Genomic DNA, 21,583 nt, shown 5'->3' with positions numbered 1-21,583 from the left:
CTACAGCCAGGCAGGAATGGACTTGATCCCCATGACAGCTGTTTGTTCAGGAAGTACTCTATCAAAGGGACAACTGCCTTTGTCTATATGCAATATACTGACCCTTTTTTCTCTGTGGACAAATGTCTCGGCCCTGACTCTTACACCCAGGCAAAGTGTTTGAGGCCAACCAATGATTTATCAGCATCTAAGACAAGTTACAACTAAAATGTGGCCTGCCCATTTGCAGTGTGCTCCCAAGGCCTCATCTGTCTGTAGACCAGCTACAATCCAGCCCCTTACTCCAAGGCTGCTGCACTTCTGAATTCTTCTTGAGCTTTTTCCTGCATCATTCCAGGGATTGTACTCTAATGAAGAACAGAAGATAGCTTAGAGAAGTCCAGGTTCCAGATATCACATTGGAATGTTACTTAGGTGAATAGAGAACTTTTCCTTGCTGTGTTATCCTGAAAAAGGAATCAGTGGAAAACACCAGCTTCTGTCCACCTTCTTTGGAAAAAAGTGTATGTACTCCCACTCATCACTTCATATGAACAGCTCCTACCACAGCGTTTGCCATGAGAGTGATTGCCGGACTTAAGACCAAAACCCACTTGATATTCATGCCAGTCTGTTGTCATATCAGAGTATTTGGCTGAATTAATTTCCATTTTTACCTTTCCAGATTGTATTGTTCTTAATAAAAGTCCTTTTTGTGCAGGATGGAGGATTATAACAATCTCAGTATGACCATTGCCAAAAAACCCCTCTCAAACTGCTTATTGTTGTGAATGCTGTTCTCAAGTCTTTATAATTTAATATGTGCGTCTTCTGCTGCATCCCCCCAAAAAAAGATTTTGTGTTACAGTGGAAATACCTGTCTCCTTCAGAGCAAGGCAGAACTTCTGACTGACCCAGTAATCTTATTTAAAGATTTCTCCCTTCTGTCAGGAAGAATTGCCTGTGTCTCATTGCCAGACCATAGATAACTTATTTGATCTCAACCACACAAACATCACATTCTATCTGACTTCATGTTTTCAGGAGCCCATGTTTCCATCTACCAGGTAGATCTCAAACATTTTCTATACCTCAGCAGCAGAACACACCTATTCCTGGTAGGGATGCTTTCCTTGGTGTGCCTGCAGACTCTATCCAGCACTTTCTGTGGATGCTGATCCTGACAACAGCAAGTGCTGCAGTCTTAGTTGGTAGATAATGAGCCACTCAATTGCTTTCTATTCCCTCTATGGTCAGAAGAGAAAGAACTCAGCAAAGGAGATACCAGCCACACTGCAAAGTCTCAGACCTGGTCCAGTGTGGCAAGCAAGCAAGAATCTTATGCCAGGCTAGAAAAGGCCAAGAGCAGGCTTTCAGCATTCTCACAGTTAGAAGATCTGGGGGAAACAGGCCCTCACTGACTACAGTCTTAGGGTCAAAGTGTTGTCCAAATGGAGCACAGGTCAGTTGATGTAGTCAACGGCGGTTCAGGGGATCTCCTCTGGACTATGCAGCTTGCTACAAATCCTGCCAAACAGAGCAGCAGTCCATTGAGTTAACAGAAGTATTTTGATTATGCATCCTGTGATCTGGCTGCTTGCCAGTACAAAGAACCATGCTTTTCTAGAGCCTCACTGGAGGTGCTGGAATATTTGGATGCCCAGAGAAGGTCTGTGTGGAAGACAAGGGTCTGCAGCTGTTGTGTGTTCTATACTTGTGTATATCAGGAAACCTGGCACTTGAAAAATTTTTCTCAGGGAACTTTTCTTGTGGAATATTGTGAGCTTCAGAAACAAAACTTGGTTGCTTAATTCCTTCATAGGGAGTAAAAAGTGTCAGACTGGTTCCGTAGGTCTGAGCCCAACAAATCTCACTTTAGCCCCTTAAGCAGCACATGACTTTGAAGTATATTGCTTGTAGAGGAAGCTTAAAAGTGATGTATGATGAGTATATATGAATTTTTTTCTTGCTGGTAGCAATTTTCTTACCCAGGAAGTGAATAAAATTTGATCTTCGTGATCAAAAGCATCGTTACAAGATGCCATGGATTTCCAGTTCTCAAAGAACTTTAGGCTTGGGGTTTCAAAGGGCGTAATGGTTTCCCCATCTTGCTGTATTTCATTGCAGCTTGGAAACTTAATATTTTCAGGCTTGCAAATCCCAGCTATCTCACTGGTTCCCCAAAACAGGTAAGTACATGTCCAAAAAATTTATTTTGCATCCATGAACTTTCCAGTTGTGCTTATTTTGGGTACAAAATCAGAAAGCCTTAAGCAATTTGCTCTGTATCAAGGGCTGCAGTAAATATTGTTCTCCAAAGTGATGCACACCAGGCTGAAAAAATGAACTTGTTATTTGCTTAAGGAGCTGCCAGTTCTGAGCATCTATTCAGAGAGATACAGTACCTGATTTACCTTAATGCCAAGTTGCCAGCACAGTGCAGCCAGGAGGAGCGGGGCTGAAGAGGACTTGACATCTACAGGGTATATGTTTTGGAAGCCTTTATTTTGGACTGCCTTGTGGAGTTTTCCTGAGGGCAGCTGGAACAAGTCTTCTGATCCAGTTTCGTATGGAAATAATGTATTTTACATGCTCTGAGGCCTCTTGGTGATGCAAAGCAGTATAAATGGGGACTGTCAAGAAGAGCGCTTGAAAGAACACCCCTCATCCACTGGGAATGTTGGTGTGAACGGATGTGATGGGTCTGAATCCCTTACTCATGTCAAAACTACACTGATGTCAGCATGGTCTGGCTTTTCCTGAAGGAAATTATAGAAATATGAAGCAATGTAGGCAGCCAAAATGTTTTATTTGGTTTAGGTGGCATAGCAGATCTGTATTTCTTTTAAGCTGCAGTCTCACCTATTTATGAAGCCACAAGCCTAATCTTCTCTTAGCCATGTTTTCACAGGAATTAACATCTTCACTCAAGGCAGAATGGGATGTGTCTAACTATACAATCATGCATTACATCATGTGGTGGTGTCACCACCACAATTTTGGGTTTTTCGATAACGGGACGGCTTACAGAGCACCAGGCTTGATGGGGTCAGATGGGATTCACCTTTCTCAAAGGGGAAAGAGGGCCTTTGCTCAGGAGCTTGTAGGGCTTATTGACAGAGCTTTTAACTAGATTGGAAGCAGGAGGGGGATAATTTCAGGCTTGCCTGCGACAAGCTGTGGCACAACACACCAAGGTTAGAGGGATGGGGTGCTAGTGAGGGCACTCAGCCTCTTGCATGTGCTGGGTACACTGCAGCATGCTTGCAGTCTCAAAAAGATGAGTCAGGGCCTCCTGAGGTAGTAGGAGCCAACAGGAAAACACCAGAAAAATACCTCAAAGGAACTAATGGCTGTTCCTCTAAGAAGGTGACACAGCCAGCAGCCCAGCTGATGTGTCTCTACACAAATGCACGCAGCATGGGCAACAAACAGGAGGGGTTGGAAGCTACTGTGCTGTTAGAGAGCTGTGACCTGGTTGCCATTACCAAAACTTGGTGGGATGAATCCCATGACTGGAGTGCAGCTATCGATAGTTACAGGCTCTTCAGAAGGGACGGGTGAGGAAGGAGGGGTGGAGGGGTTGCCCTCTGCACCAAGAAATGGGTAGAGCATGAAGAGCTGTCTCTGAAGAATAGTCACAAGCAGGTGGAAAGCTTATGGATAAAAATCAGAGACCAAGGCAACAAAGGAAACCTTGTGGTTGGTGTCTACTACAGGCCACCCAATCAAGGGGAGCCTGTGGATGATGCCTTCTTACTCCAGCTACAGGAAGCTTTGCACTTGCAAGCTCTTGTCCTGCTGGGGGACTTCAGCCCCCCTGACATCTGCTGGAAAAGTAGCATGGCAAGCTGCAAGCAATGCAGGAGTCTCCTGGAGTTCATTGAAGATTACTTTTTAAGCCAGGTAATAGACAGCCCTACCAGAGGAGATGCCGTACTGGACCTGATGATCACCAATGCAAGTGAGCTAATCAGTGGCATCAGGACTGGAGGCAGCCTGGGCTGCAGTGATCACGCACTGGTGGAGTTCACAGTCCTGGGGGATATGCATCAGGCAAAGAGTAACGTCAGGACCCTGAATTTTAGGAAAGAAAAATTCCAGCTCTTCAAGGAGTTAGTCAATAGGACCCCCTGGGAAACTGCCATCAGGGACAAGGGAGCAGAACAGAGCTGGCAGATCTTTAAGGATGCTTCCCATAGAGCACAAGAGCTCTCGATTCCCACAAGTAAGAAATCAGGCAAGCAAGGCAAGAGACCATCATGTCTGAGTTGAGACCTGCTGGTCAAACTAAAAAGCAAGAAGGAAGTGTAGAAGCAGTGGAAGCAGGGACAGGTATCCTGGGGAGAGTATAAGGACGCTGCCCAGTTGTGTAGGGATGAGGTCAGGAAGGCCAAGGCGTGGCTGGAGCTGAACTTGGCAAGGGATGCAAAGAATAATAAGAAGGGCTTCTGCAGGTATGTCAGCCAGAAAAGAAGGTTAAAGAAAGCGTACCCCCCTGATGAGCAAGACTAGCAAGCTGGTAACAACGGATGAGGAGAAGGCTGAGGTACTCAACAATTTTCCTCAGTCTTCACTGGCAACTTCTCTTCCCACACTTCTCAAGTGGATGGGCCTCAAGGTGGGGACTAGGACAACAAAGTCCCTCCCACTGTAACAGAAGATCAGGTTTGTGACCACCTGAGGAACCTGACATACATAAGTCTATGGGACCTGATGAGATGCATTCCAGAGTCCTGAGGGAACTAGCTGATATAGTTGCCAAGCCACTTCCCATGATATTTGAAAAGTAATGGCAGTCGGATGAAGTCCCTGGTTACTGGAAAAAGGGAAATGTCACACTCATTTTCAAAAAGGGTAGAAAGGAGGACCGTGTCAGCCTCACATCTATTCCTGGGAAGATCATGGAACAGATCCTCCTAGAAGCAATGCTAAGGCACAAGGAGGACAGGGAGGTGATTTGGGACAGCCAAGTCTTGCCTGATTGACCTAGTGTCCTTCTGTGACAGAGTGACTACATTGATGGACAAGGGAGGAGCTACAGATGTCATCTATCTGGACTTCTGTAAGGCCTTTGACACGATCCCCCACATCCTTCTCTAAATTGGTGAGATACGGATTTGATGGGTGGACTGTATGGTGGATAAGGAATTGGTTGCATGGTTGCATCCAGAGGGTAGTGGTCAACAGCTCGAAGTCCAGATGGAGATCAGTGATGAGCAGCATCCCTCGGGGGTCCATACGGGGGACCAGTGCTATTTAATGTCTTCATCAATGACATAGACCATGGGATCGAGCGCACCCTCAGCAAGTTTGCAGATGACACCAAGCTGAGTGGTGTAGTTGACATGCTTGAGGGAGGGGATGCCGTCCAGAGGGATCTAGACAAGCTTGAGAAGTGGGTCTGTGCAAACCTCATGAGGTTCAACAAGGCCAAGTGCAAGGTCCTGCACCTGGGTTGGGGCAATCCTTGGTATCAATACAGGCTGGGGGATGAAGGGATTGAGAGCAGCCCTGAGGAGAAGTACTTGGGGGTTCTGGTATATGAAAAGCTGGACATGAGCCAGCAATGTGCATTTTCAGCCCAGAAGGCCAACCATACCCTGGGCTGAATTAAAAGAAGCGTGGCCAACAGGGCAAAGGAGATGACTCTCCCCCTCTACTACACTCTGGTGAGACCCCACCTGGAGTACTCTGGGGCCTTCAGTACAGGAAAGACATGGACCTATTGGAGCAGGTCCAGAGGAGGGCAACGAAGATGATCAGGGGGCTCGAGCACCTCTCCTGTAAGAAAAGGCTGAGAGAGTTGGGGTTGTTCAGCCTGGAGAAGAGAAGGCTCTGAGGAGACCTTGTAGTGGCCTTTCAGTACTTCAAGAGGACCTATGAGAAAGATGGGGGCAATCATTTAGCAGGGCCTGAAGCGATAGGACAAGGAGTAATGGTTTTAAACTAAAAGAGGGCAGATTTAGGTTAGATATAAAGAAGGAAGTTTTTACAATGAGGGTGGTGAGACACGGGAGCATGTTGCCCAGAGAGGTGGTAGAAGCCCCATCCCTGGAAACGTTCAAGACCAGGTTGGATGGGGCTATGAGCAACCTGATGTAGCTAAAGATGGAGATTGGACTAGAAGACCTTTAAAGTTCCCTTCCAACCCAAACTATTCTATGACACACGGGAATGTAATTTATATGTAAATTTAGTAAAACCTGTTAAAAATTCGCCTTCTGTTTCATGTACTTGTTAGTTTCCTGCGTTACGATAAGTAACTGTAAGATGGGGGCTACTCTGTTTTAGAACATGTTACACTGATCCTGTACCATGTAGTTATGTACTGATTTTTATAGTCTTAACTGTTTGGTTTTATTGACTTGTTAGAAGAGCATAAATGGAAGAAGAGCTTAACTGTTAGAAGAGCAAAATGCCATCCAGACTTGGACAGAATTTACCCACCTGGCCAGATTCCCCAGATTTGTGTGCAGGCAAACAGGTCTCATGTCAGCCACTAGAGGGTGAATCGTATTGTAGAAGAGCCTTAAGCTCTTGGTTCCTGGTGGTTCTCTGTTTCAGCTCAGTAGAGAGGATCTGGAGGACAAGGCACCATGTCCGTGTTGCCTTGAAGATGCAGAGTTGCTACACGATTGTTTTGCAAAGTTTGAGGAGACTACAGCCGTTCAGCTTTTAGTGTAGGCCTCTGCAGCACTGGGTGAGTTTCACTGTTTTCCCCCATCAGAAAGTTAGCATCAAATGCTCTGCTTTAAGTACGTTAAGTACAGCGTGCTACGGCTGCGAGCAAGGGGCTGAGCAGGTTTTGCCTGCTTCACTGCCACACCATAGCCAGACCTCTGTCCTGTGGAAAAGTAGACTGGAAAGGCACATTGTCAGGTATTGTTGGCATCATGGGTCTATTTTCTGAGCTTGTCAGCCTTATTGCAAACAAGATAGCAAAGAGCAGCAGTAATTTTGAGAATCCGTAGGACAGGAGGTTTGTAGTGGCATACAGCTGCTGTTTGCTTTGACATCCCATTTTGACAGCTCCTGATGATTCCTGTAGATGGAACAACCTTACCTGATTTCTTCTTATCCCTTTCTGGTCAGGAAAACTTGGTACAAGTTGCACCATGTTCTGAGCTAGAAGAGCAAGCTCTTGATGAATGAAACATGCTGGAGTTCATTGATCCTGGTCTGTAATACCTAACAGCTGAAGGGATGGTCCTGGAATTTGAGATTGCCTGAGAGGGTCAAAAGGAATGCAACAGCTTTATTGCAATATTACAGAACATGCCAAGTTGGCCATGGATGGGGAGGTGGCTGTTCGTTTGGAAGAACTGTGGTCCTTTTGTCACATTTTGCTGGGTCAAGCGCAATAAAGAGAGTCTTGGAGACAGACTTCTTAAATAACATAATTTTAACAAATCTGGGGTTTTATTTCTTTTTTTATGGCTTAGAGAAACTGTTTTGTGCTGACTTTCTGACAGAGCACATGCTGTGTATGTGACACTTAAAGCATTTATGAGCATTCAGTAGCTGGTAACTGTGCCATGACCCAAGGGTATGTCCAGCTGGTGTGTTTGTATCTGGCTGGGGGAGCTATGTGGGTGGAGTTCCTGTCAAAGGGTTTGAAGTGAAGAACCAAGCAGAAGAATAATCCTCATGTTCTGCTGTATGCGTGGTTGAACCAGGTTCCTTCTATAAAACATAGCTGTCCATATTTCAGCTTGCTTGGGGTCTTGGATTCACTATTGCAAAGAAAACTTTTCAAAACTCATCTGGTTTGAATAGTTCAGAAACAAATATAACAAATGGCAGTTCATCTCCTTTACTTTATGGTAAAGTTTTATTTAATTCAACCCATTCTTAAATGACACTTCCTTTGAAGAATATTTTGTTTGCTATTCATTGCTGGTGGCTTTTTATCAGGAGCAAATAAATCATTTCCCTAAAGGCAGAGAAAAGGCTTTTAGGAGCTTGTTATAAAAAAAAAGCATTTATTTTCTTTTATGTAAGCTTGAATATGTCCAAGAAATACATGGCATGTCTCTGATTCACTTGATTAGCTACTGAAATCTTTCCTTCCTCCAGTAAACCTGAAAGATTGTGCTTGCTATGTGATGTTTGTCCCCTCAGCTCCTATGCTTTCCATCTTCCAGTTGTGCCACTGGGCAGTCCCTTCCTTGAGGAACGGCTTGCCATCAGCCTAGCATCCAGAGCCTGGTTTAACCACAGATTGGTCTCTGTGAGTCAATACAGTCAGCTGCCCGCAATTGTCGCACATCTCTGACCTTCCCCAGACTCTTGGGATCACCTGCAGTCTACAGCCTTTGGACTCATGACCCAGACAGTCTGGCACTGTTCTCCAGGGCAGTGGGGATGACCTGCATACCAAGGGGAGCTGTTACTGGGATCATTCCTTCCCCAGTGGACAGACCAGATGGAGGGACTGTACCAGGAAATAATGTCTCCCATGATAGAGAGTAGTAAAAACATAAGAAAAACCTTTTTTACTGTGAGAGTGGTTGAACATTGAAACAGGTTGTCCGAAGAAGTTATGAAGTCTTCATCTTTGGACATATGCAGAACCCCAGTTGGACATGATCCTGAGCACGCTGGTCCAACTGCCCTTCTTTTGAACAGGGATTTTGGGCTAGACCATCTCCAGAGTTCCTTTCCTACCTCAGCTACTCTGTGATTCTGTTCTCCTAAAGTGCCTGGCATCTTCAGCTGGCTAGGTGGCAGGTACTGTCTCAGATGAGCTGACTGACCCTCAACTGTTTCTATGACAGGTGAATGCTCTGGTGGACAACCTAAAGAAAACTGACACTAGGTCATCTTCATGCTTGACCCTTAGATGCAGTACCCAGTGCTGTTGTCCCCAACTTGTGTGGCACTGGTACTGTTGATTGAGTAATCAATGAAAAGCAGGGCATGGAAGGGGAAACAATATCTATCCTGTGCCACTAGGCAGAAAGCAGGTTATCCAAGCGTGAGATCAGCCAGAAGATCTCAGAGGGCGGCACCAAACCAAGTGGGCCCACATTTGGTACTGAGCAGTCCTGTCGAAAGCATGCTGCATTTTTCCATCAAGAGTGACTCAGCTCCAGAACTGTGGCTGAAAGGACAACGAGTTGAAATGGCTGCAGAATGGAGGTCTTGGGCTTGATTTTCATTATGACTAATTTAGTCTATGAAGTCTCGAAGGCTAATGCAGTGTATAATAAATCAGGTGGTTGCTCACAAGAGCAAATTGAAACAGATAACAGCTGTTCTAGAAAGCATCTCAAAGAGCCAGACTCCATTCGGCTTCCACCAGACAAGTTAGCTGCTAACAAATAAAATGAAAACAAATCCAAACTGACCATTTTCAGGAGATACAGAGATGCGGGAAAAGTCTTGTTTTGAGTGTGTTGTCTCTGCAGAGCTCTGTGTTAGTGCTCCCAGTAAGTCTCTCCAGCGCTTCTGATGTGTGAAACAATGCTGTTGTTCTCCTGTTTAATTTGAACTGGGCCTGTAAAGGATTTATTTTTATCTTAATGTGCCTTATTTCTTTGTAGGCCTAGTCCAATTTGTATAAAGATCTCCTCTCTTTGGAGGTGCTGTGTATCTTGAGTGGGAGCAGAGGATTTGTGCAGTGGATGTGGAGAGCAGCTTGTTAGCCTGATTGCTAGGCAACACCTGGAAGAAAATGCAGGCTGGCCTGTTTCACTGTACCAAGTAGCAGCTCTGGCTGAGCAGCTGCAGGGGACAGGTACATATGTGCTACCTTTTTGCCCCTAATGGGGTGATGGGCAGTGAATTCTTTTTTAATGACTGGCAGTGGGGGACTTCTGTCGTCTAAGGGTGTTGCCAGTATTCCAGGCTGGCCTATCTGTCTACAACTCAGACGGGTGTAGCAGTTTCTGTTATAAGGGCCTGGAAAGAGGGAGTATCTGAAACCAACCAGGGCAGGATCTAGCATACTTCAGAGCTTGAGGCCGTTGCTATACCATCTGAGAGCCTCTGCACATGCAGTATCTCAAAGCTGCATGGGCATGTAATAAAATCTGGCCCTGAGTGACTTTTCAAGGCTCAAGATAAAGGAACTGGCTTCTCTCCCAGCCCTGATATTGGCTCTGGAAAATCATTCTGTCCTTTTAGTGGATTTTCTGGTTTTGTTTTTCTACTTACCAGTTATTAGAAGCCATGGGTGGGAATTTCATGTGGCAAAAGAAAGCATGGGATAATAACCTGATGATTTTTTTTTGTCAAAACAGTAAAGTTGTGTAGCATGTCCACAGCTGAAGTTAAAAAGTATAAAGAAATGCATCTCATTTAGAGCTTCTCCTGAATTTTGAAGGCCAAATGCAAGTTGCCTTTGTAATTTTCAGGAGGGGGAGGTCTGAAGCATAACTGAGCTGTCAAGGTGTGCTGATGGAAAATGAGTGGACTCGTCCTAGGGAAGGATTTCATCGCAGTGTACCAGTTTCGTCTTATCAGATGCTCACAGAATCACAGAGTAATTTAGATTGGGTAGGATGTACAGAGGTCATCTTGTCAAACCCCCTGCTCAAAGCAGATCTAATTAGTTCAGGTTGTTTAAGGCCATACTGTTTAACAGCACTTCTTTCAGTTCTGTTAAATATTGCTGGCAAGGACATTCACTTCTCAGTTTAAAAGTAATGACCAACCGCTGTCTTTGGTCTAAAATTTGTGTCCTGGGTTAAGAAAGTGGTAGACAATTATGTAAAACATTTTTGCTTGTAAATTCCAAAGATGTTTTTGCTATGGAGCTGGCCAATGGTCTTCTCGAAAGGCATTCTTTGTCTCCACAGCCAGGGAGCCTATGCAAACATAAACCAAGGTAGCCTATTATTACCATTCTTAGGCAAACAGTCTGACTGGCTGGGCTGACTTTGCAGGGTTAGATGGAGAGAACAGTTACTACATCTTTTTACCCTTTCATTCATAAAACCCTGTGCACCCACATTCTCGGATTTCCATCCCACGCTTTGATAGCTAGTTTCTGTAGTGCTTCCCTAGTATTAACCAAAAAGGTTAGTAAGTGCCTTAGCTTACTGAATAACCTTGTAATACCAAGCACTTTGCAATGCTAATTTATTGGGAGGAAAATTGTCCCTTAATGATTGGCTTTTCTTGGCCTGTTGGTACCATTGTTCCTCGGGAACACATATGTGTAAATTGATTTTGCATAATCTGACACAGGCAAGTGTATTTCCTTATTTTTCCACTGTTTTCTAGGACAGTTCATTTTAATGGTTAATTAATTTGAAAACAAAAGCAACCTACTTCAGTTTTTATTAGGCAGATCACCAAAAATTCTAGATTGTAAGGAAATCAAATCATGTTTTTGGAATATCTCTGTTGTTCATGCTTTGGAATAACAACAGGAAGGTCCATCCTAGTGTGCTCTGAAAGTTACCAGAAGTTCATTCATCTGTTGTCCAAGACCCTTCCTCTAGCACTACCTCCCGAGACCTTTTGCAGCCTGGTGTTCTAATGAATGATCTTTGCCTCCACGAAATCTTGTGGCAGAGCCCAAGATCTCGGGTAACTTTTATCTGAAACTCTAGCTGTTTGCTAAAACTTACTTCTGCTGGAATATGTTTCTTACCTGGCACAGGTGGTTAGAGCTGGCCTTTGAACTTCTGAACACATCAGGGTGCGCATTCTGTGCATCTTACACGGTAAACACTTCAAGGGGCACCTTTTCCCAGTGTGCTTGGCCTGGGTACTAAGGGCACCTGATTAGTGGTCTCTAAATACTAATGAAGCAATTAATGTAACACACTAAAAATGCTGCCAGCTTTTATCTCTATGAGCAGATCACTATGCACAGACTCAGCCTGACCATTCTGGGCAGACATTTGTATGTGCTTCTTAATTAAGCTTTTTCTGTTCTAAGAGTGCGTTTTGTAAGGACGGCAGGTTTTGCGATCACAATATTAAAAACAAAAGCCCAAACAAAATCCCAAGGAATTCTATGGTATTCTTGACTCCTGGATTGAATTGGTTTGTTATCAATCTCCAACACTCCATTTAGTGCCAGAGTTCCTGTGGATGTGCGTGTTTCTGGGTGGAGCAGGGATTTCTTTGTGCATAAACTTTTTTGAGTTTTACTAATCTTGAAAAAGAAAATAACAGGGCTGGGGGGAAGGGAATGCCCAGGGAGGATATTAGTACTTGATAGGTAATTGTGCATTCAGTCAGTAAAGCCCTGTGTAACATAGGTAACTGCAACAATGCCCTTTCTACGGGCACCTAGGAGAAGCCAAAAAAAGCAATTCATTTGATCAAAGCAAAGGAAGAAATCGATGTTAGAGAAACAGGAGATGCTATCCTTTTCCCACCATCCTAAAAATGGGCTGTCCAGACACTTGCTTCTATAATTGCATTGAAGTGCCTGTGAATGGGCATCTTTGGGGAAAGATGGAAAAGGAATTGGTATGATTAGGTGAAATTTTCCTCTTGCTGTTTTTTTTTTTAACTCTCTGTTCCTGAGGTTCTTCCTGGAAGATAATAAGTGTTGCCATAAAAATGACTGTGAAATCTCGAGACTTCATTGGAAAACCACATGCTTCAATTTTTTTTTTTGGCACAAATCCAAGTGCATCAAAGACTATAAATCAGAAGTTTGGTTTCTGGTAATTTTCCTTTTTTGGTTTGGGATTTTGGGTGCAAGTGCAGAATTTCTCACTAGAGAATATCCAGTTTTCCCCTTTTCAGCTAGCTCTGAAGAATCAAGTTTGTGCTGGGAGAAGGGAATTCCAATGGGATTGGTGGCCATTTTCACAGAGTAAGCAGTTTCCACAGGCGGGGTTATGCCAACCATTAAATGACTAACGTGTAATTAGGAGGCTGGATACTTATAGTTGTCATGTCCCTGATGCCAAGGGAGTCCAGGACAGCTGTGAAGGAGTGAGCACTGAGGGAGATCAGGCTTGGCTGACCAAGCTATTTATGTCTGTATTTGTTTTTGTGTTTGGCCTTTGTGTTGGCTATCTTAAGAGGCAAGTGACTTAGCGTTGCGGACAGTGTGGTGCCTTTCCCTTGTGGGTTTTACAGTGAGTGTACGGTAGAAGGTGCTGCCACTCAGGAGAAGGCCTGTCGTAGGGATACAAGTTGGACAGAAAAGGAGTGCTGGAAAAGGGAAATCTCACGTACTTCCCGTTCTGCTGTGGTGAAGAACAAGTCTTCTTGCCTGGGCCGGTTTATCTGCTCTGTCCATCTCTGCCTGGGGAGCTCTTTGATGTGGATCTGATCTGAAGGTTACAGTCTTCTTATCAACTCCATGCTTACCTCTGTTTGTTTTTATTCTGAAGTTCGCTCCCTCATTTTGCAATAACCCACAGGGTGCTGGGTGTTGCTCCAGCCGTGCCTCAATGAAGGATCTTCATTCAACACCTTTCCCTTCCCGTCACACCAGTCGATGTGACTCCTGCATTTTCCAGCAGCATTCGCTACACAGTCCAGACTTTAGTCAGGCCTTGGTTGGCGGTCAGAAAGGCTACCAGACCTACCGGGACCTACCATGGGATCTTCAAAAGTAGGTGGCATGTTTTAACTCGGCAGGTCTCATTTGGAGATGTAATGATGGTGAAGGATACTGTCTATGAAATAGCTTTAGGACTTCAAGGACATATATAGATACAGAAGAGAAATCTGTTTGTTTCCTTGCCTGATCTTGTACCTCATTGCTCTATCTCTGCCCCTTTCTTCCTTTTAGATCTAGGGTACATCATGGATTCATCTGAAATGTGCAGCGTGAAAAGGGACGATAGGTGGAGGGAAAGCTAAACAGTAAGTTGCAGACTGAAAGGCAGACTTTGGGGGTTGTGGTCGGGATGAAAAGAATAACATATGGCTGGAGTGAGAAATACAGAGGGAAGTCCTTCCCTAGCATGGCCAGGAGTGCAAAGATTTGCTTTCTGTTTAGAAAGATGATATGATGGCTTAGGTTGACACTCACATTTCCTCCCTGTGATTGTCTTATCCTGCTCCCAGCAGGATTTTATTGCAACAGTGCAGAATCTGGTAAACTCTTTATGTCAAAATCAAATGTTAATAACATGATTGTGGGAAACCATGGGTTTTGGTCAGGTTGCAATATTATTTCCCCCAAACCCTGCAAAAAGTCCCAGTTAAATCAGTGATGGCAGCACAACTACATAAGGAGAACACTATAGGTGTTCATCATTCCAGTTTTGACCTTACTATGTCAAAGTAAGGAAAAATCCATACTATAAGGAAAAAGCCATGGTTTCTAGGGAGTCATGACAAGGTGTTTTGTGTCAAAGTATTTTGTGCAGTCAGAGATGCTGGATATCCTTAGTTTTGTTTCACTGTAACAATATGTAAGACATTGACAGAAAGTTCAGAGTATTTTTACAAAAATAAGTCTCACAGCTGTGACACTCTACTATGTTCTCTTGGGTCAGAGCAGTGATCTCATCTTAAAGCTACAGTGAGCCTCATGGAAGTGTTTCTGTTTAATGCTCTGGCTCATGGATTCATGTGGCAATGGGAGATGCTCAGTCTCCCTTGAGTTTGTTTTTTTGTTGTTGCCTCAGCAATTGATGAAGCTCAAAATGATGACCTCAGAAACAAAATCAAAAAGAATCTGAATTTTTTATTTTTTTAAACAGCCTGATGATTTGGCTGGATGGCTGTATTTTTGTGTGTGATTGCTAAAGGCTACAGTATTAGTCTCCTCTCTGGCATTGCTTTGGGCAAGTGGCTGTGGATGATTGCAAGATATTACTTTTTTTTTTCCATCATCGGTATTTTTAAAAATTGGGTTTTTAAAATACTTTCTGGACATGCTGAAATAGAAACATTGTTTCTGGATTGGCAAAACTTATTCTTTATGCCCACTTAAGTCTTTTTCTCATTTTTCAAGGACAATATCATTTTAGTCAATACAGTGTTGATTTTGCCAGGAGAAGACTGAGTCCAGCTTTTGCTCTGTGCTCGTTAGTGGTACGCTGCCCAATACCTGCCCTGATTGTCTGCCCTGTTTAATATCCATACCTTAAAAGTTATGCTGCTCTAGCTGTCAGGTGAGGAAGAAATCTGCATCAGTTGTGAATAGCAGTTTGTGCACATTGCATAAAGAGGGAAAACTAAATGAGAGTCCTCTACCTAGCAGAATTGAAAAACCATTCCTTTTTCTAGTCAGTTGTAAATCTAGTTGCCATGTCTTGTTCATATGAACAGTGGTGTAAATAATTTTAATGACAGAGTGCTAGAGGGTAGTTAAACAACATTGGAGTCCAGTTTGGTTGCCTCCTAGTTAGGAAAGGATTTAGTTGTTTAAATAGTTGTTTAGATTATTATAATATTTAAAGTATGTTAGGGGAAATCTGTGTTGGATAATTAAATATTTACACAATTGGGAAGGGATGGAGGCTACCTGATCTTAACAAAGACCCTGTGTAGCCTGTTAAGTGTCCAGAGTTCTTTGGTGGGCAGGGATGTAGATCTGAGTGTGGAGCCATAACCCTTGCTGTTTGAGCTTATCATGCTATGCCTTAGTTTCTTATGAGTGGTGCTTCAGTATTAGTTTCATCTTTATCCAGTTCCAAGATCACAGAATCACAGAATGTTAGAGGTTGGAAGGGACCTTGAAAGACCATCTAGTCCAACCCCGCTGCCAGAGCAGGACCACCTAGAGTAGGTCACACAGGAATGCGTCCAGGCAGGTTTTGTATGTCTCCAGAGAAGGAGACTCCACAACCTCTCTGGGCAGCCTGTTCCAGTGCTCTGCCATCCTCACAGTGAAAAAGTTTTTCCTTATGTTAATGTGGAACCTCCTATGCTCCAGCTTGCACCCGTTGCCCCTTGTGAGAAGACCCTGGCTCCATCCTCTTGACACTCACCCTTTACATTTTTATAAACACTAATGAGGTCACCCCTCAGTCTCCTCCAAGCTAAAGAGACCCAGCTCCCTCAGCCTTTCATCATAAGGGAGACGTTCCACCCCCTTAACCATCTTTGTGGCTCTGCACTGGACTCTTTCCAGCAGTTCCCTGTCCTTCTTGAACTGAGGGGCCCAGAACTGGACACACTATTCCAGATGTGGTCTCACCAGGGCAGAGTAGAGGGGGAGGAGAACTTCTCCCGACCTCCTGACCACACCCCTTCTAATACACCCCGGGATGCCATTGGCCTTCTTGGCCATGAGGGCACATTGCTGGCTCATGGTCATCCTGCTGTCCACCAGGACACCGAGCTCCCTTTCCCCTATGCTACTCTCCAACAGCTCAGTCCCCAACCTATACTAGTACACGGGGTAGTTCTTTCCCAGATGCAAGGCTCTACACTTGCCCTTGTTGTATTTCATTAAATTTGTTCCTGCCCAGCTCTCCAGCCTGTCCAGGTCTCGCTGAATGGCAGCACAGCCTTCTGGTGTGTCAGCCGCTCCTCCCAGTTTTCTGCCATCAGCAAACTTGCTGACAGTGCGCTCTGTTCCCTCATCCAGGTCATTGATGAATATATTGAATAGTCCTGGTCCCAGTACTGACCCCTGAGGGACTCCACTGGATACAGGCCTCCAACTAGACTTTGTCCCATTGACCACAACTCTCTGATTTCTTTCCTTCAGCCAATTCACAATCCACCCCACTACCCGATCATCTAGACCACACTTCCTCAGTTCAGCTGCAAGGATGCCTCTTTTCACATTTCAAGCTAAGTTGGAATGTGTGCTCCATAAAATCCTTCAGGAAGAAAAGCTGCTAAGGAAAACTGGGTGGAGTAGGCAGCCTTGCTGGTCTTGTCCCTTCTCTGTTGTACTGTGTCCTGCAGTCTGGGAAGCAAATGCAGTGTCCTACCCGCAACTTCCTTGTGAAATTTTGTGCCCTGGCAGGGTGAGGTACAGAGTAGCTGGTGTTGTATATGGCAGTCTAACAGTGAATAGGTAGGTGGAAATGCAGTGCCACTTGCACCAATTTGTCATGCAGTAGGTGGGAAAAATGAGTGTAAATTACAGACTGCTGAGGTGTAGCAGGAAATGGATACCAGCCCTGGTGCAAGGACACTCATGTCCCATTGGCATTAGTGGGAGTTAACCTTGGTGCTTGCAGGAGGCAGATGTGGTGCCTACATGTACCAAACAGAAACCAATTCTGCTCAGTTTGCCCTAGAGTAGATCCTGATTCCTGGAATCCCTAAGGAAGTACTTTTGATTCTGGTACACACCACACCTGATTTAACTCATAAGGAATTGGTATAATTTGTATTTCCTTGCCACATTCAATCTGTTTCTGACCATTTTAGACAGGAAAACCAGAATGACAAAGGACCTCCTCTTGAGCCTTAAAATCTAGTCGTCTTCATTAACTGAGCAAGACCCAGTGTAAACCCAGCAGCTTTTCTGGCCTCTGTTCCTGTTAAAGGGTGTTGCAGAAGTGCCTTACTTTATCAATTTTTTTACAGACAGTTTTATGATTAGGCATTTTGAGTCAGCATAAGCTTTTAAATTAAAGCCATTCTGCTTCCATCACATACTCCTTCCATATTTGTGTTTCTGGTTGCACAGAGATCTTCATTCTGAAAGAAGTCGAGCTAACACAAAGCTTGGGATGGCTTAATTTGACATGCTTCTGATACAAGACAATCTGAAAACTTCATGTGGTCTGTGGACAGATTTGGTGATAAGAGGGGGACAGATTCCATACAGAACAGAATATGGGAATTCTCCAGTTTCTCTGCTACTGGAGAAACTGCCTGGGGTTTCAGGGTCTCAGCTGAACCACTTGTCTAAAGAGCCTTCTCTAATTTCAGCAGCATTTCTCCCATGAAGAAATTTGTCCATCTCTGTTCAGTGAAAATACATTGCTAGATTACAGCATCTCACTGTTTATCTACCAAGCCTAGCAATTGTTTATTATATATAAAATATGGAAAAACTTATTATTCAGCCAGAAACATCAGCTTCCAAACTACAGGAAAATCTGGATACTTTGTCAGATTCTCAGTGAATGTAAGCTGTCACAAACTATCACGAAGTCAGAAGGGCTTGTCTGTTGTATCAAACTTGCAGAATTCTTCTGAAGTGATATAAGTATAGTTGTTTTACAGTGACATTTCATACCTCAGGAAAAATATCTATTTCAGTAAACAGATTAAAAGACCATCACTGTCCTATTATTTGTGTATTTATATATTACAATCATTGCTAAGGCTGATACAGTGGTTTTTTATAAATTTTTTTCTCAAAGCACCTTTATAAGAGAGGAGTACCAGATGTATTCCAAAATTGTGGAGAAATGTCTGTCTAAGCATGCCTATCTTACAGGACTAAACCCAAAGGATATTTAATAACCCACAAGAGATCATCTCTAGGTGACTGTTTTGGGTTTGGCTGTTAGGCTGTCCTGTCAGCACCTTTCTTGAGCAGACACTGTCGGTGCATGCATGCCAAAGCAGAGCCTGTGTTCTCTTTCATGGAGCATGCTGACTTCGGTAGACACTGTCTCTGATATGAAGGTCACTGCAGGTAATGGAGGGGTTCCCATAGGCGTCAGAGTGTGCTTTCTGCCCTGGTGAGGAAGACATTTGAGACTTTTCCTCTGAAACAGGCGGTTTGACTCTTAGAAGGCAGTTTTAATTCTGTTTCTTTGCCAGAAGTGAATCTAAATTCCAATAGGTAAAAGACACTTTTATTTCTTTTGTAAACTAGCAGTTTCAGGCTGCAGTGAGGCAAGTGCATACATGTTTTATTTAATGCAGTGTTTATGATAAGTTTATTGAATGGCACCCTTAAAAAAAACAAGTTAGGATATTAGGTAAGATTTTTGATTTTTCTTTCAGACTGACTTTTTTGTTTTCCTGATACTCCTTTGTTACTAAAAGTCAACAGACATCTGTCCTTCTTGTGTCCGCCTTGTAAAATGCATAATGGGAGGAATCCTCTGTCTCTGTGTTTATTGATGTGAGGTCCTTGTTGAGGAAAGGGTTCCTGGGGGGTGGTTTTGTGCTCATGACGGGGGGAACCCAAGTACAGAATGCAGGGCTCCAAATGGCCTACTACCACTCAGGAAGGGTGTCCATGGGTATTTCTAGGAAAATGCCAGCTGAATGCCAGCTGAAAAAGCCAAGACAGTGTTAGCAATTATTAGGAAACAAAGAGATGACAATCAAGTAAGAATGTCAGTGTGGGCAATTTTATGTTGTTTTTTGTTGTTTCTCTTTGTCAGCAAATATTTCACTCCTCTTCCTAATCGGACAAATCTTAATCTGGGACTTGGCAGTCTTTTGCTGAGAGGTGAAATCCCATCCCTGACTGCGGTGTATTTAAGATTACTGCATGGGCATGGTTGTCTGGGAAAGAGCACAGTCTCTGGGGTAGAGAGGAGGACCACATAGGCTGGAGGCAGAAGGGCCCTGACAGAAAGCCCACAGAGGTCAGTGGGAGGCTTTCAGCTGGTATTTGGTTCAGGTTGAAAATCTCCATTTCTACTCTGGAGGATTTCAGTGACCTTCTCAGCTGGAGTGTTTTTAATCCTGCTATGCATTTCTAGATTACACTCCCTGTTCTCTTTCTGTTGAGTTCCTAAGGAGTTAGCAGGGACTGCTTGACTCTTGATCTGGGAAAATAAATTCCCACTGTTGAACATTTTATCAGTTCTCTGCAGAGTATTCAAGCTCTGATGGGTCATCATGTGGATCGAAGCAGTTCTGGGACAGTTACTTCTCTTGTGTGTATCAAATCCCCGTCCATACTGACCAGCTTTATGCAGTGGGACACGTTGTCAGATGAAATAATTAATCTTTGAGGAATGAACCTCAGGAGACAGAGCAAAGCAGCAATAAACCTTGAAGTTAGTGGGAATGGAAAAGTATCAGCCCAGCAATTTTTGCGGTTTTGTCTCACAGGTATCTTTGAAAACCTGGATTTTAAATCCTCCTAGTGTGCTCAGTCTGCACCTCTATTCAAATAGGGAAGTATCCATATGGTACAGCCTAACCTGTGACATTTTATTTAAAAAATACCTTAAAACCTCTTTTTGTTTTTAAAACAAATTAGGAGCAGAGAGTAAACTTTAACAGTCGTTTCATGTTGTTATTTAAAAGGAAGGGGGAAAGTTTGTTCAGAAAACAAGAAGAAAAAGACATCCCAAGTCCCAAAACAGCCCCTCCCCCTTAAGTGACTTTCTAAGATGTATTTATCAAACTGAGGAAATTCAGCTTAGAAGCTGATGCTGAGTCCCCTTTGCACCTCTTTGAAATTATGCTTTCAAACAGGTTTCATGAATTAAGTGAAAGCCACTTGTGTGAGTAGAATTATATGTGTGAGTAACTGTTGTGGACTGGGGCTTCTGTTTGCTAAATGACAGCATGGAACTTGAAAGGGAAAAAATAGAGAATAAGAGTTACAAAAATGTTATACCATGTACAAAAGAATGCTGAAAAGGTTTCAAATTATATAGTACTCAATATTTAACTGTGTCCCAGCCATGTTACTTCTGATCTGAAACCGCTCTTTCACTGGTATGATAGGAGGTAATTTCTTCACACTCACCTACTGTGGTGTAAAGGTGGCATTCAGCCGTTCAAATGGGCTTCTCAAACCCAGCATTTTGGTTTGGGTCTATGCCAGGATCACCAGAGCTGAAAGACTGTCTCAGTGTTTTTCCTTCCATGCAGCTTAATCAAGACAACTGCTTTTTAAATGAAAGTATCTACAAGAATGAATGTTAATAGGCTGCGTCAAGTTAAATGTGGTTTTTTGTTTGTTTCATTGTCTTTTCTTGTAACTTATTCTCACTTCAAACAGACTAGAAACATTTAGAAAGCGTATAAGCCATGCAAAGGACTACTAGCTGGAGTGGAGGAAAAAAACCCCCAACAAACCCACATGACAAATTAAAGCTGAACTCACCACTGACTTTATGGTTTCACCTAAGACCTACTATTTAGAAATAGTCTTCTTAATGAGGTAGAGTCCTGACTATTTATACCTGCATATTTTTCCTTTCTCCAGTTATAATTTTAAGGCGGCTTTCATACAGTAGTCTCAGAAATAACTTTGGAGATGCTTATCTCCAAGCTCTTAACAGGACTGTTTAATTTCCATCTTTTTTTTTTTTCCTGCTATGGATTCACAAATGCATTTTGAATCAAACCAGATGAGATGAGAGGTTAATTAACAGCCATTTTATAGGATAGCAGGAGTGAAGGAAACACTGATCCAGGACAAGACAGAACAGATATGAATGACAAATGAATATTCCCATTTTCACTCAATCAAATGTCACGATATTTAGCCAGTCAGTTGTTTTCCAAGCCAAAGTAATAAGGCTGTAATTGTAAGGCTTTACAATGAAATTTGAATGAAATATCTGAACCTGCTTCAATATCTGTGTACCCTGCACACTGTGCTTGCTGTCTCATTCCTGCACGCCGCCGCAGTGATCACTTGCAATTATTTTCAACTTGTTTTAATGTATTTAAACTTATGGCTTATGAGGTATGTGTTCTGGAAGTGAGCTATAGGTACTTCGTTACGAATGTAGGAACTCACTGAGATTCCTCATACCCTCAGGAGAGAATCCCTGCAGCCTGCTTTCCTGGGGGACGCTGTACCTTAACCGAAAGGTGTGCATGTTTG

At 43.4% G+C, this 21,583-nt stretch overlaps 1 protein-coding gene across 1 annotated transcript in view; it reads left to right on the top strand.

Moving 5' to 3' along the window:
• The first annotated feature begins 3,399 nt into the window (after positions 1-3,399).
• Positions 3,400-21,583, top strand: part of LOC104343335 (transmembrane protease serine 11E-like) — a 52,601-nt gene continuing 34,417 nt past the window's right edge. The window contains exons 1-3 of the mRNA XM_086464792.1: positions 3,400-3,539; positions 12,709-12,766; positions 13,323-13,516. Coding sequence (XP_086320918.1) covers positions 3,400-3,539; positions 12,709-12,766; positions 13,323-13,516 — 392 coding nt within the window. The remainder of the gene's footprint in view (positions 3,540-12,708; positions 12,767-13,322; positions 13,517-21,583) is intronic.

This window comes from Leptosomus discolor, chromosome 4, assembly GCF_034619465.1.
Source record: "Leptosomus discolor isolate bLepDis1 chromosome 4, bLepDis1.hap2, whole genome shotgun sequence".
Taxonomy (NCBI): Eukaryota; Metazoa; Chordata; class Aves; order Leptosomiformes; family Leptosomidae; genus Leptosomus; species Leptosomus discolor.
Note: the sequence above shows the minus strand (reverse complement) of the source record. Positions and strands in the feature narration are given on the sequence as shown.